This window comes from Salvelinus namaycush, chromosome 21 (assembly GCF_016432855.1).
Source record: "Salvelinus namaycush isolate Seneca chromosome 21, SaNama_1.0, whole genome shotgun sequence".
Classification (NCBI taxonomy): Eukaryota; Metazoa; Chordata; class Actinopteri; order Salmoniformes; family Salmonidae; genus Salvelinus; species Salvelinus namaycush.
This window is the reverse complement of record NC_052327.1, coordinates 46,939,630-46,957,806: the sequence shown is the minus strand read 5'-3', so window position 1 is coordinate 46,957,806 and position 18,177 is coordinate 46,939,630. Positions and strand designations below refer to the sequence as shown.

General features: G+C 41.2%; 1 protein-coding gene across 1 annotated transcript in view; it reads right to left on the bottom strand.

The window, feature by feature from the left end:
* The window catches only part of LOC120066430 (protein-methionine sulfoxide oxidase mical3a-like), a 124,683-nt gene that overhangs the window by 22,508 nt on the left and 83,998 nt on the right, over nucleotides 1–18,177 (bottom strand). Inside the window, exons 22-26 of the mRNA XM_039017790.1 lie at nucleotides 15,005–15,079; nucleotides 13,362–13,561; nucleotides 3,453–5,478; nucleotides 2,754–2,848; nucleotides 180–230 (exon numbers count right to left, since the gene is read on the bottom strand). Coding sequence (XP_038873718.1) covers nucleotides 180–230; nucleotides 2,754–2,848; nucleotides 3,453–5,478; nucleotides 13,362–13,561; nucleotides 15,005–15,079 — 2,447 coding nt within the window. The remainder of the gene's footprint in view (nucleotides 1–179; nucleotides 231–2,753; nucleotides 2,849–3,452; nucleotides 5,479–13,361; nucleotides 13,562–15,004; nucleotides 15,080–18,177) is intronic.

The window sequence follows — 18,177 nt, the reverse complement described above, 5'->3', positions numbered from 1 at the left end:
GACCAGAAAAGTAAGGAGTGCAGTAGTTTTTACCTCCAGCGGGGAAGGGGGGGTAAGTTATGCAGTCAAGGTGACCGCTGTGGCAAAATGGAAAGACAGGGTTAGGGTAGTAGTGCAACGGTTGGCGCATGCGCAGGGGTGATATGGCGTGGGTCAATGGACATGTATGCACACACTACCTTTGTGGCGTACGCTCTCTTGAACGCCAATGCGTGAGGGACATAAACAGACTTGGGGAAAGACAAAACAAAACAAACAGAAAAAACAAACAAACAAATGGAATGATTAAATGGATTAAATGGGCAAAACCCCCCCACATATGTCAACCCAATGACTAACACAATCAAACAGGCAATGTTAAAGGCCCCACACCTACACAAAGATGAGGGTGCAATGATGAGTTGTGGATCAGTATTACTACCAGGAATTATTCATGAAACATTTAAATTAAATTATTTGTTTTTAAATAGATACCCAAGGCACCCAGGGACAAAGTGAACAAAACATTGATGCACAACGGTTGATTAAATGAATATTAAGGGTTTGCCCAAAAATAGATTAACCTGAACAGCTAACAGCAGAGGAGTCTGAGCCAAAACTAGGTCACAATAGACTACCTACTATTCCATTGAGAAGAAAATGTACTACTTCACCTCACAGAACGGTCACTACTCAACGTCACATCTCTAAAAGAACTACAAACACTAAATTAACCACAGAACTAAATGAGCCCTGGTATTCCTCATTGAGTGTCAGAAGGCCTATTAGGATCTAGTGAAGAGATCCACTCTTTATGAATGGGATGTGCCCTTAAAGTGCTTGAGCTAAAACCACATTTTATGCTGCACCATCAGACCTATACCGTCTGGGACTAGGAGCCTGGGTCCAAAATATGAGGAAACTCTGAGCATGTTTGTCATACCCATTGATGCTTCGACATGTTCAGAGACTGTTGTGACCATAACCATGGGCAAGACAATAGCAACAGGAAAAGACCACTTTCTTTCTTCCGAGTTGCTTTGGAAAGTGTTTAAAAGTTTAGGATGATGAATGCGTGCCTCTGGCACTGAGATCCATCTATTCTACTGTATAAACCTCCACAAACACAGCAGCAGCGGACTAAACAAGTTTGAATTTCAACCATTTCAGCGTAATAAATGCAAATGACACTGCATATTTTGACTATTCGCTAATATGATAAGTAAAACTAATTAAATTCAACTCCCACCCTAGACGATGCCCGAGTCCAGTTATAATGTGAATATAACAATACTTTGCTTGCAGACAGAATAAAATGCCAATTCAATATGTAGAAAATGGAAAAGCTCCAGACCTTTTTTGATTACTTTTATAATTCTATTTTGGGTTGAGTTAGGGTTTCTAACCAAAAAATAACTTCCTGTTAAAAATAAGAATTTAGGTGCTTTAGTGAAATATAGTCCTCAAAAACGTAATTGTAATTGACATTCAACATTTGAATTTTGATGCTTGTTTGAAATTCATAAGCATTCATCCCACTGTTGCACCTGGTGTAGTAGCTCTATGAATTCTTCATGATTCGATCAAGGTCTCGACCTTGTTCTCATTCCTTTTCTCTTTCTTTTTCCCTTTCCCTCAATATTTTTCTCCTTCTCCATTTTCTCCTCTATTATTTCCTTCTGAATGCCTGACACTAGGTCAAAGATGTCCATATGCCGCTTCGGTTAACCTCTTGACGCTAGTCCGTTCCCAAGGTAAATGGACTATTTCTCAGGTCCAGATCGAAAAATATGCATATAATTTACAGATTAGGATAGAAAACACTCCAAAGTTTCCAAAACTGTCAAAATATTGTCTGTGAGTATAACAAAACTGATTCTGCAGGCGAAAACCTGAGGAAATCTAACCCGGAAGTGTTTTTTAAATTTTTTATCTGTGTTTCCTGGCCCGTCTTTCTTCCATTTAAAGGGGTATCAACCAGATTCCTTTTCCTATGGCTTCCTCAGGCTGTGACCAGGCTTTAGCCATAGTTTCAGGCTTTTATTTTGAAAAATTAGCGAGATTTTTCAAAACTAGTCAGGTGTCCTCTGATTAGTTCCTGCGCGCGAGAGGGGTAGCTCTCCATTTTCTTTCTCTCTTTTATTGAATAGGTTACGGTCCGGTTGAAATATTATCGATTATGTTTGTTAAAAACAACCTGAGGATTGATTAGAAAAAACATTTGACATGTTTCTATGAACATTACGGATACTTTTTGGAATTTTTGTCGAACGGAACGAGGCTTTGGTTTTCTGAACATAACGCGCAAGTAATATTTATCGAACAAAAATAACATTTGTTGTGTAACTGGTAGTCTCCTGAGTGCAAACATCCCAAGATTATCAAAGGTAAGCGATTAATTTTATTGCTTTTCTGACTTTCGTGACCATGCTAATTTGGGGCTAGCTGTTGTAGCATTGATTGATACACTCACAAAAGCTTGGATTGCTTTCGCTGCAAAGCATATTTTCAAAATCTGTCACGATAGGTGGATTAACAACAAGCTAAGTTGTGTTTTGGTATATTTCACTTGTGATTGCATGATTATTAATATGTTTAGTAATATTTTGCGCCCTGCAATTCAGCGGTTGTTTAGGAAAATGATCCCGCTAAAGGGATCCGTAGCGCAGAGAAGTTAAGAGTTTAAATCATCATATGAAAACAAAAAAAAATACCACAGTGGGGGTGAGGTTTTCGTTAGTGAACTGATGATAGATGAAAATAACATGACTCACATCTGCCTTAGACTTCAGGGACGACCTCTCCAGCACATCATCACATGACAGATCTGAGTCCTCAGAGAAGCTCCGGTTTCGGCGCGACTTCAAATCTGGAATGGAGAAACAAACAAAGACAGCATATCTACCTGTTATTTCTGTATGGACTTGAAGTGACCATAACTAAAATAACTAGCCTAGAACATATAACCAAAGACTGACCAAAAGGCTCCTGAACAGCTTTTACCTCAAAGCCATAAGACTGCTGAACAGTTAATTAAACAGCTACCCAGACTTTCTGCTTTTCACCCCCTACCTACATGTACATAGTACTTCAATCAATCCCCTAACCAAACCTACATGTACATATTACCTAAATCAACCCCCCCAAATACATCGTACCCCAGTACACTGACTCGGTACCGGTACTCCTTGTGTATAGCCTCGTTATTGTTATTTTGTGTTATTTTATTGATGCCATTTTCTTTGTAACTATTTGTTAATTGTCTTACTTTTTAACTGCATTGTTGGGAAAGGGCTCGTAAGTGAGCATTTCACGGTAAAGTCTACACTTGTTGTATTTGGCGCATGTGACAAATAATATTTGATTTGATATCTAGACTAAATGCCTTGACCAAGCTCTAAGCAAGTCAGTGCAGTATGGTCCATGGTAAACTACAGGCTCCATGAACTCCCTTGTTTCTCTGTCTGTCTCACCTGATGACCTCCCGAGAGGAGATGATCTCTTCTTCCCCGAGTCATTTGTGGTAGAGCTGGATGGCGTGCTGGGACACAACTTGTCATCCTTATTCTTCTTCTTGTCTTTCTTGTACCCTGAGAACACTGCCTTCCACAGGGACTTGTGTTTGGGAGGCGACGGCGTCTCGTCTGCACATTGCTTGTCGGAGAGCCGGCTCTCGTTCTTGGCTTTCTTCTTCTCCTTGTTCTTGCGTGGCGAGAAAAGGGAGTTGCGCTTCTTGCTCTTGCCTCCCGAGGCGGAGCAGTCAGAGGAGACAGTCGAGCCGTCCAGACTCTTGTTAACCTGACTGCTGAAGAAAAGCTCTGGCAAAGTCTCTGCCTTTTTTGACTCCAGAGCTTCCACCGCAGACGTCTTTGGCGAGCCGGACAACTTCTTAGTACTTTTTCCGGATGTCTCTGATGAGGCCACGTTCCACACCACTTTAGCAGTGGCGGCAGAGCCCTTGGCCATGTCCGTCTCTTTCATCTTGCTGAGCTGCTTGGCCATAGCATCTTTTAGAGCTTGGCTCTTGATTGACTTCTCTCTGGCTCTCATCCGCTCTTCAGCTATTTCCTTGGCCTCAGGGGAGAACTGCTGGGCCTTAAGGTTTTTTGAGGCCTGCTGGTTCTCGGGGAAATTGGCTGTTCCATTCTCCATAGCCAGGGCCAAGTGAAGAGGAGGTTTCTCCCTCTCCCTGTTGGGCCTGCTTGTGGGTGGGGTGTAGAACCTGTCCATGGTTGTGTCTGGCGTCCGCTCGTCATACGTGTCCTCCACGTCGTCTGCAAACGGGATCTCTGCCATGCATTCCACAAATGACTTCCTCACCTCTTCCCGACGTGGTTTGCTGTTCTTCTCCCGTCTCATGATCACCACTGGAGCATTGGCTGGAGCTGTGATTGGTGACGTGACCAGTGTAGTCCTGGGGGCAGGCTTGGGCACAGACACAGGGCTGAGTTGGGTCCTCGGTGCAGGCACAGGGCTCTTGATCTTGGTGGGTGCTGCCTTGGCTGGCTCAGGTGTAGTGGGGCCATCGATCCCATTGTTCCAGGAGACATGGTGCTTCTGCTGCTGCCTTAGGGTGGCTGGCTCCTCGTTGGGTGGGGGCGGCGGGGGGCTGGAGGGTGGGGTGAGCATGGTGGACTCGGAGGTGTTGTAACTGTTGCTGGCTGCCTGGCTGGTCTGGCTGGTGGTCGTGCTGCCATTGAGGCCCAGGCCAGAGCTGCTGCTTAGGTCCCTTTGATCCGTGGCTTTGCTCTTGGGCTCCACGGGGGAGATGACCTGGCCCTCCACTGTAATGTTCAGCCTGCGGATTACCGAGGGGCCGGTGAAGGGGGACGGGGAAGGGGAAAGCTCCTCCGACAAGTCCTCTGGGGTGTAGGACTTGGGCGAAGAGGAGTCCGGGGTGGGAACCCTTCCCACAGTAACAGGACTCTTCTCTGGGGATTTGCTGCTGCTACGTTCCATTGGGGTGAGACCCAGACTCTTTCTGATCTCTGCACTCTTCAGCCAGAACTCCTCGATGATGTCCGTCTTCTTGACAGGGGTTTCCAGGTCTGATAAGTCTAGGGATTTTTGTGGCTCGGGGATAGCCCTGTCAGATGAGGCTGGTTTGACCAGCGGCGTGGAGGTGACTGCAGGGACAGGCTGAGTTCTGACGGGGGAGTCGGAGGTGAGGGATGAGGAAAACTCTTGGCAGGGCAGTGGCTGGGCACAGATGGGAGACAGCGGGTTCCCTGTCGGGGGACAGGAGCATGACGGAGAGTTAACAGGGGATTTGGTGGTGACGGTTTCGAGCAGTGGGACAGGCTGGGAGCAGATAGGGGAATGGACGGGGGAACAAACGGGGGAGTGGATGGGGGACATAGTGGGTGCAGGGTATGGAGGGCTCTTGGCATTAGGAGTCTGAGCTGTCCTCTGTGGTGTTGTGATGTCCTCCAGTGGAAAAGGTTCTGGGAAAAAGTGCATGCCGGGGGATTTGACCAGGCAGGGAGAGGGGTGAGACATCTGGAAGACAAGCAGAGGAAGAGGACCATTTACACTCTGAGAAACTCATAGAATGCCATGAGGGGGAAACATTTCGGTAACCCTTTACATTAAGTTGCCCCTATTATTAAGTAACTAACGCAGTAATAACTGTTAACATAGGAGTTATAGGCTTTACTATGCAATTACATGGCAATACCAGAGTTGATAAATATGCTTAGACCTGGTAACGACAATTGTAACAAGGAACACCCTGCCATTAACTACCAGTCATTTTCAAATTTGTTCATTTTTATGTTATGACCTGGCTCAAAGGTTATATCGAATCAAGTGTAACGTTAGAACAATATACTTACATAGGATAAACTTGTAATTATCATGTACCTACCCAGGAGCAAGCAACTTAATGTAACTTGAAACCCAGTAGCGTATAACCTTTATAATTACTATGTAGTTACAATGTAACAACCTTTGCAGACAATAGGCTAACGAGGAGAAATTAGGAGAAAGGACAACATTTGGTATAACTCTTTTAGTTAAAGATTGTTACATTGTAAGTACAAAGTAACAATATTTAACAACCAACTCAGTAATTACAATGTTGTTACAAGGGATATACATGTATTTACAATGTATTTACCCAAGAGCAAGCAACAATGTAAAGTGACATTTTTTATTACTTTGTAGCTATAATAGGCTAACCAGGAGAAATAAGGAGACAGTTTGACTTTTCTTTAATGGATGACAAACCATATTCAAACCATTCAAATTCAATTCCCCATTTTAGACTCAAAGCAATAACTATTTTAGCTACTGCAGTAAAACTAACACCCGGTGGTGGTCAAGCTAGCTGGCTAGCTTTTCCCCATCACTCACTAATGTAGCTAGCTAGCTAACTAGCTAAGCACTGGCACAATGTCAACACATTTTCCAACTAGGTCAATAAACGTTACAACATCGTCATACAACTTATTAAAACATTTAGTTAACAATGTTATTTCAATATTTTTAGACTTACATGCACGTTTGCACATTATAAACCTATACAAAAACAACAAAAACTAAGAGAAAGAAATAGCATGTGCCTTCCATTTTGGCTACAGAGGAGAGTGTGAGCTAAGACTTGTAATAACTAACCCAAGATAGACCAGAGCCTGTTGTTTCCAATGGGAGCAAATAACTCATAGTGGGCAGAACCAAGCACGAGCTAGTGAGATCCTATTGGCGTGTTCTAGCATTTATTTGCATATTTCCGTTAGGGAACGCCAACTCTGTGAAGTGCACGTGTGCAATAACTCAATTTGCCCTTGCACTCCTTCTAAACAACACATTTCTTAACTCTGGCAAAGGGTACAAAACGTAGTACACTCAGTTTGTTACAGATTATAATTTTGAAAACAGAAAACTGTATGGAGATCAAATGTTTTTTTTAACCTTTATTTAACTAGTCATGTCTCCGCCCTAACAATGGGAGTTGTTGTCCGAAAGGTGGGAAGGAAGGCAACAAGCTTAGGTCAAAGACAGGCAGAAACTGATGCTCCAATAAAAATCCCTGATCACACTTGTAGGTGATGTCATGGCGACGTTGTCTAGCGAAGCTCAGAAACACGTCATCCGGTCTAACAGTCCTTCGATATAAAGTTGTTTTTGACGAAAATGAAAACGGGCCAGTTTGTCACTTTCACGAGGTTGGAGAAATAACATGTTCTTGACACAAACCAGTGTGCCTGGATCCTAGTACCATACCCCATTCAAAAGGCACTTAAATATTTTGTCTAGCCCATTCATCCTCTGAATGGCACACATACATAATCCATGTCTCAAGGTTTAAAAATGCTTCTTTAACCGGTCTTCTCCCTTTCATCTATACCAGTGATTCCCAAACTTTTTATAGTCCCGTACACCTTCAAACACTCAACCTCCAGCTGCGTGCCCCCTCTAGCACCAGGGTCAGCGCACTCTCAAATGCTGTTTTTTGCCATCATTGTAAGCCTGCCACACACAATACAATACATTTATTAAACATAACAATTAGTGTGAGTTTGTGTCACAACCTGGCTTGTGGGAAGTGACACAGAGCTCTTATAGGACCAGGGCACAAGTAATATAATAATAATCAATAATTTTGCTCTTTATTTAGCCATCTTACATAAACAACTTTATTTATTAATTGAAAATTGTGAATAACTCACCACAGGTTAATGAGAAGGGTGTGCTTGAAAGGATGCACATAACTCTGCAATGTTGGGTTGTATTGGAGAGAGTCTCAGTCTTAAATTATTTTCCACACACAGTCTGTGCCTGTATTTAGTTTTCATGCTAGTGACGGCCGAGAATCCACTCTCACATAGGTACGTGGTTGCAAAGGGCATCAGTAACAGCGTGATTTGCCAGGTCAGGATACTCTGAGCGCAGCCCAATCCAGAAATCTGCAGTGGCATCTGATTAAATTAAAATGTTCACAGAACCGCTTGTTGCAATTTTGATGAGGCTCTCTTGTTCAAATATCAGTAAGTGGACTGAAGGCAGGGCATGAAAGTGATAACGAATCCAATTGTTTGTGTCATCCATTTTGGGAAAGTACCTGCGTAATTGCGCACCCAACTCTTCCAGGTGCTTTGCTATATCATATTGTCAGTAAGCTTGAGTTCATTTGCACACAAAAAAATCATACAATGATGGAAAGACCTGTGTGTTGTCCTTGTTAATTCAGACAGAGAATTGCTCCAACTTGTTAATCATAGCCTCAATTTTGTCCCGCACATTGAATATAGTTGCAGAGAGAGTCCCTGTAATTCTAGATTCAGATCATTAGGGTGAGAAAAAACATCACCCAAATAGGCCAGTCGTGTGAGAAACTTGTCATCATGCAAGCGGTCAGACAAGTGAAAATTATGGTCAGTAAAGAAAACTTTAAGCTTGTCTCTCAATTCAAAAAAAGTGTCAATACTTTGCCCCTTGATAACCAGCGCACTTCTGTATGTTGTAAAAGCGTTACATGGTCGCTGCCCATATCATTGCATAGTGCAGAAAATACACGAGAGTTCAGGGGCCTTGCTTTCACAAAGTTAACCATTTTCACTGTAGTGTCCAAAACGTATTTCAAGCTGTCAGGCATTCCCTTGGCAGCAAGAGTGGAGCATCCACCTCTTGGTGGATGCTGCAGTGTACCAAAGTGGCGTCAGGAGCAACTGCTTGCACGCACGTTACCACTCCACTATGTCTCCCTGTCAAGGCTTTTGCGCCATCAGTACAGATACCAACACATCTTGACCACCAAAGGCCATTTGATGTCACAAAGCTGTCCAATACTTTAAAAATATCCTCTCATGTTGTCCTGGTTTCCAGTGGTGTGCAGAAGAGGAAGTCTTCCTTAATTGACCCCCCATAAACATAACAGACATACAGCTGAAAATGGAATGTTAGATGTATTTGGCTAAGGTGTATGTAAACTCAATTTTTCACAATTCCTGACATTTAATCCTGGTAAACATTCCCTGTCTTAGGTCATTCAGGATCACCACTTTATCTTAGAATGTGAAATGTCAAAATAATAGTAGAGGATGATTTATTTAATCACATTCCCAGTGGCTCAGAAGTTTACACTCAAATTAGTATTTGGTAGCATTGCCTTTAAATTGTTTAACTTAGGTCAAGCGTTTTGGGTAGCCTTCCACAATCTTCCCACAATAAGTTGGGTGAATTTTGGCCCATTCCTCCTGACAGAGCTGGTGTAACTGAGTCAGGTTTGTAGGCCTCCTTGCTCGCACACGCTTTTTCAGTTCTGCCCACACATTTTCTATGGTATTGAGGTGATGGCCACTCCAATACCTTGACTTTGTTGTCCTTAAGCCATTTTGCCACAACTTTGGAAGTATGCTTGGGGTCATTGTCCATTTGGAAGACCCATTTGCGACCAAGCTTTAACTTCCTGACTGATGTCTTGAGATGTTGCTGCCATATATCCACATCATTTTCCGTCCTCATGATGCCATCTATTTTGTGAAGTGCACCAGTCCCTCCTGCAGCAAAGCACCCCCACAACATTATGCTGCCACCCCGTGCTTCATGGTTCGGATGGTGTTCTTCGGCTTGCAAGCCTCCTCCTTTTTCCTCCAAACATAACGTTGGTCATTATGGTCAAACAATTATATTTTTGTTTCCTCGGACCAGAGGACATTTCTCCAAAAAGTACGATCTTTGTCCCCATGTGCAGTTGCAAACTGTAGTCTGGCTTTTTTATGGCGGTTTTGGAGCAGTGGCTTCTTCCTTGCTGAGCGGCCTTCGAGGTTATGTCGATATAGGACTCGTTTTACTGTGGATATCGATACATTTGTACCGGTTTCCTCCAGCATCTTCACAAGGTCCTTTGCTTTTGTTCTGGGATTGCACTTTTCGCACCAAAGTACGTTATTCTCTAGGAAACAGAACGCGTCTCCATCCTGAGTGGTATGACGGCTGCGTGGGCCCATGGTGTTTACGCTTGGGTATTATTGTTTGTACAGATGAACGTGGTACCTTCAGGCGTTTGGAAATTGCTCCCAAGGATGAACCAGACTTGTGGAGGTCTACAATTTGTTTTCTGAGGTCTTGGCTGATTTCTTTTAATTTTCCCATGATGTCAAGCAGAGGCACTGAGTTTGAAGGTAGGCCTTGAAATACATCCATAGGTACACCTCCAATTAACTCAAATGAAGTCAATTAGCCTATCAGAAGCTTCTAAAGCCATGACATCATTTTCTGGAATTTTCCAAGCTGTTTAAAAGGCACAGTCAACTTAGTGTATGTAAACTTCTCACCCACTGCAATTGTGATACAGTGAATTATAAGTGAAATAATCTGTCTGTAAACAATTGTTGGAAAAATTACTTGTGTCATGCACAAAGTAGATGTCCTAACCAACTTGCCAAAACTATAGTTAGTTAACAAGACATTTTTGGAGTGGTTGAAAAACGAGTTTCAATGACTCCAACCCAAGTGTAAGTAAACTTCCGACTTCAACTGTATACCAGGACCTGTGCCAGGCCCGCCATATCTGCTGACCCATGCAGCTGTAACGCATCGAATTTCAAAACATCTCCTGCCATGTCACTGACGCGTCGTGAAAAAGTGTTGTTTGATGGAGGCATTGTATGTATAGTTTTTTGGCTTTTTCTCCCAGCATTGTCCCAGCCATATCCGCAGCAGTAGGAAGAATTAAGTCCTCCACAATTGTATGGGGCTTGCCTGTCCTAGCCACTCGGTAGCTCACCATATAATACGCGTCTAGCACCTTCTTATTAATGTTATATGTTGTTTTTATACGTCTTACTACTCGAAAGTCGTCTTAATTCTCACTCAAAAAACTCCCGCGGCTTATTTTTTTAATTGGCATGTTTTGTTTCTAAATGTCTGCACAAGAGTGAAGGTTTAGTAGTACTTTTGCACATATAACACACTGTGGCTGAGGAAAGCGACTACTCCCAATATAAACTATAAAAAAGAAGTCCACTCACTGACAACAGCGTTTATTTTCAGTGTAAATATTTGTATGAAGATAAGATTCAACAACTCCGATACAACAGGTCCCAGACGTGCTCAATGGAATTTAGATCCGGGCTCTTCGTTGGCCATGGCAGTACACTGACATTCCTGTCAAATCAAAGCGATTATGTTAGGTCAGCACCTAGCCACAGAAACCCATACAGCCATTTTCCAAACAAGAAGAGGTGTCACAAAAGTCCTTTTTGTTCACGCATTTTGTCCAGTAATCCGAATGCAGAAGGCACGTTCACCAATACCAGACCGAAACGTTTTTTAAAAAGTACAATAAAAGTTAGTAGAAACATCCCAAACGATGTATAAAATCATTCCTCTGGTTGTTTTTGTCATAATCAATCAATAATATTTCAACCGGACCAAAGCTTCGTCAATAGGAAAGGAGAAACAAGTAAGGCGCGTTCCCGACCAGACGCATGGCTGATGAATGGAAATTTCCAATGGCCACTGATTGAAGGTGATGTATCTCCCTCAATTTTAAGAGTAAAAGCCTGAAACAATGCCTAAAGACTGGCCACATGTAGAGGAAGACACGGAGCTCGTGAACTGGGTCCGAAGTCTTTGTATGGTAGGCTTACAATGGAAAAACAGCCTTTCAAAATAATAGTACTTCCTGGTTGGATTTTCCTCTGGTTTTCACCTGCCATATCAGTTCTGTTATACTCACAGACATTAAAGTTTCCAAAACTGTTAAAATAGAGTGTTTTCTATCAAAATCTACTAATTATATGCATATCCTATCTTCTGGGCATGAGTAGCAGGCAGTTTAATTTGGGCACGCTTTTCATCAAAATTCAGAATGCTGCCCCCTACCCTAGTGAAGTTAAGTGAACCCCAAATCAATATAGTTCTCATCATATTTTCACCTCTTCGATGGTCCAACATCCCCGTCTGTTGTTCGGTGCTTTCCCAGGTAAGGGAGAAGTATCTCTCCGACTGCATCAGATTCACAACTGTCAGTGTCCGTGCTAGCTGGGCTAACAACAAATGTAGGATTACTGATGCTAGCATTGAATGTGCTCGTGGAAGCAGAACAACTTGTGCCTTCGACAGGTGCAGTTGTAGTACTGCTGGTAGTAGCAGTACTACCAGTAGAGCTGGTATGTGTCTATGGACACGGGCCTTACTTTTTTTAACCATTTATTAATTTTCGAGCAAACGGAATGAGCAGCAGCTACGTTTGGCTACATACGGAACGTTAGTGGAATTCCCTTGAGAGAGTAACGGTTAATGTGATTGGATGTTAATTATTTGACTAGTCTACCTGTATTTGACATTTTGTTGTTATTTTGCTGAACACTTGATGGTTTAATTTTATTTTTGACAGTGAAACGAGGCTACTCAGGCGAGAAAACAACCTCACCCAAATGTATAGCCCCGTTGGTAAAATATAGATGATTGTTTGAAAAAGTGAAGATTCCTTTCATTTTTTTTTATGCCAATCACATTTTTATTTGGCGTACCCCAGTTTGGGAATACCTGATCTACACTGATTTAAGTGGATTTAACAAGTGACATAATTAAGAGATCATAGCTTTCACCTGGATTCACCTGGTCAGTCTGTCATGGAAAGAGCAGGTGTTCTTAATGTGTCGTACACTCAGTGCATATCCCAAGTGCATATCCCTTGTAACAATATTGTAATTACATGGTTGGTTATTAAAGATTGTACGTACAATGTAACTAAAAGGTTTATACCTAATGTTGTCCTGTCTCCTAATTTCTCCTGTTTAGCCTAGTGTCCGCAAAGGTTGTTACATTGTAACTACATAGTAATTATAAAGGTTATACCCTACTGGGTTTCACGTTACATTAAGTTGCTTGCTCCTGGGTAGGTACATGACAATTACAAGTAGATCCTATGTAACTATATTGTTCTAACGTTACACTTGATTCGGTTTAACCTTTGAGCCAGGTTATAACATAAAAATAAACACATTGAAAATGACTGGTAGTTAATAATGACAGGGTGTTCCTTGTTACAATTGTTGTTACCAGGTCTGAGCATATATATCAACTCTGGTATTACATGTGGATTCAATGGTAGTGGCACCTTGTAGTAACATGTAACAAGGTCAGATTTTGGTTTGAGTTGTTAACATTGTAATTCACAGGTGACTTTCAAACATGTAATCACAAAACATTAATTACATAGTGGAACAAGAAAATGTGCAATAACATCAAGTTACACATGTGGAATAACCTTCAGAAAGTGAATGTGTAATTACACATTCCATGTTCCAATTGTGTAATAACTGATTTCGCAACAACACGATAACCATGTAATTATATAGTAAAGCCTACGTAACTCCTACATTGTGAGTAATAGGGGCAACTTAATGTAAAGTGTTACCAACATTTCTTACCTGTGAATCAGGCTGTGGAGTCGGTGGTTTGACTGGCAAGAGCACAACTTCCCCAACTAACTTCACTGGACTGACACTAGATTGTTCAATGCTGGAGGCGAGACCCTGACTTTCCGACTTCTTGTCCTCTTCAGGAAATGCTTCACTGATCTCTGACTGGTGTAGACAAGCCTCAGCCTCCGCGTCGGAGGGAATGTCTTCTGTAATAATATAGACAATAAGTATATCTTAGAACTCGATAATGTACACTACTGTTCAAAAGTTTGGGGTCACTTCGAAATGTCCTTGTTTTTGAAGAAAAGCACATTTCTTGTCCATTAAAATAACATCAAATTGATCAGAAATACAGTGGCAGCCTCATTAAATAGTACCCGCAAAACACCAGTCTCAACGTCAACAGTGAAGTGGCAACTCCGGCATGCTGGCCTTCTAGGCAGAGTTGCAAAGAAAAAGCCATATCTCAGACTAGCCAAATAAAATAAAAGATTAAGATAGGCAAAAGAACACAGACACTGGACAGAGGAACTCTGCCTAGAAGGCCAGCATCCCGGAGTCGCCTCTTCACTGGACGTTGAGACTGGTGTTTTGCGGGTACTATTTAATGAAGCTGCCAGTTGAGGACTTGTGAGGCGTCTGTTTCTCAAACTAGACATTCTAATGTACTTGTCCTCTTGCTCAGTTGTGCACCGGGGCCTCCCACTCCTCTTTCTATTCTGGTTAGAGACAGTTTGTGCTGTTCTGAGTAGTACACAGCATTGTACGAGATCTTCAGTTTCTTGGAAATTTCTCGCATGGAATAGCCTTCATTTCTCAGAACAAGAATAGACTGACGAGTTTCAGAAGAAAGTTCTTTGTTTCTGGCCATTTTGTGCCTGTAATCAAACCCACAAATGCTGATGCTCCAGATTCTCAACTAATCTAAAGGAGGCCAGTTGTATTGCTTATTGAAATCAGCACAACAGTTTTGGGCTGTGCTAACATAATTGCAAAAAGGTTTTCTAATGATCAATTAGCCTTTTAAAATGATAAACTTGGATTAGCTAACACAATGTGCCATTGGAACACAGGAGTGATGGTTGCTGATAATGGGCCTCTGTACGCCTATGTAGATATTCCATTATTTATTTTTTTATCTGCTGTTTCCAGCTACAATAGTCATTTACAACATTAACAATGTCTACACTGTATTTTTGATCAATTTGATGTTATTTAAATGGAATCTTTCAAAAACAAGGACATTTCTAAGTGACCCCAAACTTTTGAATGGTAGTATACCTCACCATATTTGGTAGTGAGTGGAAATGCCAACCAGATGCTTCAAATGTATACATCCGGTAAAATATGTGGCTAATTGTTTTATCTGTAGTGTGAGGTGAGAGGTAAGTGTGATGTAACTTCCTGGTGAACTCTCACTTATACCAGAGATCTGTATATAATGATGAGATGCCTCATGTCTCTGCCCTAACAATGTACTAACAAGTACATCTTTGAACCCGATAATGTATCTCACCAGTCTTACCCTTGCTGTCATCATAGCTCATAAATTACATTTGTTCATACACATTCTGTGAAACCTCACTCTAGTATTAAATTAATAATTAGAAAACTAAACAGTAGATTTGTTGAAAAGGTTGGTTGCATACCCTGGTCCATCTCGGTGCCCAGTTCAAAATCATGGCTGCCATCTTCTGCTTCCGGGTCATCATCCTCACAGTTCTCTGAGGGCACAGGAGAGTGAGGAAACAGTTAAACAGGGTACCAACTGAGCTTTTAGTCTGGTTCAACTAGGGCTGTGGCAGTCATTACATTTTGTAATTGACCGTTAATTAACATAAACACATTTAGCATATCCTACAAGCCACTGATGCAGAACTTTGGAATATCTACATTTTAAAAAGTCTAATAAATCCATGTAATATAGCCTACACTATCACAATAAATCCATTATCTATTTGAGAGGTCTAAAGAAACATGATATGAAGAAAATGTAGTCTATTTCAGAAGAACAGAATAGCATACTCTGCGTTGTACTTATGTTAGTTAGGTCCTGATCTGGCTATGCCATATGGCTGTGGGCTACACTAGTTAATTTAGCAGACAAGATTTGGTTAGAATTCCGTGGCATTATTTTATAATATGAAGAATACAATTGAACATACTGTAGCTGAATAAAATAGAAAGGATATTTTCTCCAAACGATTTGAGGCCGCATATGCGGCTGTTCTGTGTTGAGCGGTTAACTTCTCTAGGATAGGGGGCAGCATTTTCACGTTTGGATGAAAAGCATACCCAAATTCAACTGCCAGCTACTCATCCCCAGAAGATAAGATATGCATATCGTTAGTATATTTGGATAGAAAACACTCTGAAGTTTCTAAAACTGTTTGAATCATGTCTGTGAGTATAACAGAACTTATTTAGCAGGCGAAACCCCGAGGACAAACCATTCAGATTTTTTTGTTGTTGAGGTCACTCTCTTTTCAATGGATTTTCATTGGGAATACCGAATTTCTAATTGACCTTCTTGCAGTTCCTACCGCTTCCACTGGATGTCAACAGTCTTTAGAAATTGGTTGAGGGTTTTTCCTTTGTGTAATGAAGAAGTACGGCCATTTTGAATCAGGGTCACTTGTGTCCTGTTTGTTAGAGGCGCATGACCAGAAGTCTAGCTACAGTTTGTTTAAATCCTGTATTGAACACAGATCATCCCGTCTTCAATTTGATCTATTATTTACGTTAAAAAATACCTAAAGTTGTATTATAAAAGTAGTTTGAAATGTTTTGGCAAAGTTTACAGGTAACTTTTGAGATATTTTGTAGTCACATTTCACAATTTGGAACCGGTGTTTTTCCGGATCAAACGCGCCAAATAAATGGACATTTTGGATATATATCGACGGAATTAATCGAACAAAAGGACCATTTGTGATGTTTATGGGACATATTGGAGTGCCAACAACAGAAGCTCGTCAAAGGCATGAATTATATTTTTATTTCTGCGTTTTGTGTCGCGCCTGCAGGGTTGAAATATGCTTCTCTCTGTTTACTATGGTGCTATCCTCAGATAATAGCATAGTTTGCTTTCGCCGAAAAGCCTATTTGAATTCTGACATGTTAGCTGGATTCACAACCAGTGTAGCTTTAATTTGGTATCTTTCATGTGTGATTTAATGAAAGTTTGATTTTTATAGTAATTTATTTGAATATGGTGCTCTGCATTTTCTCTGGCTTTTGGCCAAGTGAGACAGAACTCAGATTTTGCCTAAACTCAGATTTTTGGATATAAATATGAACTTTACCGAACAAAACATACATGTATTGTGTAACATGAAGTCCTATGAGTGTCATCTGATGAAGATCATCAAAGGTTAGTGATTCATTTTAACTCTATTTCTGCTTTTTGTTACTCCTCTCTTTGGCTGGAAAAATGGCTGTGTTTTTCTGTGGCTATGTACTGACCTAACATAATCGTTTGGTGTGCTTTCGCCGTAAATCCTTTTTTAAATCAGACATGTTGGCTGGATTCGCAACAAGTGTAGCTTTCATTTGGTGTCTTTCATGTGTGATTTCATGAAAGTTTGATTTTTATAGTAATTTATTTGAATTTGGCGCTCTGCATTTTTACTGGCTTTTGGCCAAGTAGGACGTTAGCGTCCCACATATCCCAGAGAAGTTAACAAAGAAACAGGTGCTCCTATATGCTTAATTTAGAGTTTTTTATGTAACTTTAGTTGTGATACAAATGTTGGGCTATATGTTTAGATTTTTAATACATTCTAAAAGGCTGCATGATGCGACTAATGATGATTTGAAAAAAGTTGCATTAAAGGCATGAGCTGAGCTTTGTTTTTTGCACAGGCTGTACACACTTCAGTCTCTCATTCACAAATTTGACAAGCACTTGATAATCCCTCGAATTTCCCAGCTGCAAAAAAGAAAACCCTCCTAAAAAAATCCATGCCTTTAGCGGCCAGTGGCCATTGTGCCACTTCTCCCGCTGCGTGCCGAAGCACCTCTCACTCACATGGCTCTCAGTCACGTGATCGGGTCTTTCTCACAGGCTACAAGTGAAGACAGACACATCGGGGACGCAACCGCGTGTGTCCTTATCCAATTCCAAGGCGCATTTTGAGGATATTGGAAGTACGGTCCACATTTACTTTTCGTCAGCCAACAAGATGAGTAGGCCTAACGAACAGCAAAAGCACTAGCCTATGTCAATCTACTATCCCCCATAGTAGAAAAGTTGACCTATTCTATTCTGTGCGAGAAATAAATATTCCAAACATAGTAGGGATGCGATAGATTCCAAATTAATACAACCACTAGCATCAAAAAACCTGTTTGAAGCAATGAGCTTGACACAACAGATGAGAACGTTTAACCTAAAACGTTTAACTTAAAATGTTGATAAACTATTAGGCTGTCACATTATAAGCGCAGCAATGCGCATACGGCAGTAGGCTATAATCAAATGTTCCATTAGCAGGAAAACACCATTCTCAAAAGTGACCACAAACGCGATTATGCACGTGATGCTTTTATTATAAAAGATGAAAATTATTTTTATGGTGAAAATTATCTTGAAACTCACGCACTGCGTATGTATGCCAGTTAGGCTCTACACCGCTTGTAAAGTGGATTAATGTGCTTGATTTTAAGAGGTTATTTGACTACTTTAGTTGTGATACAAACCTTAACAAAAAACATAAGCCTATGGGCTAGGCTAAATGAGGTGTGCGACTTTATTTGATAAATTCGCAAAAAAAGCATGCTCTGTTTGCCTTAAGCTGGGCATCATTCACAAGTGATAGGC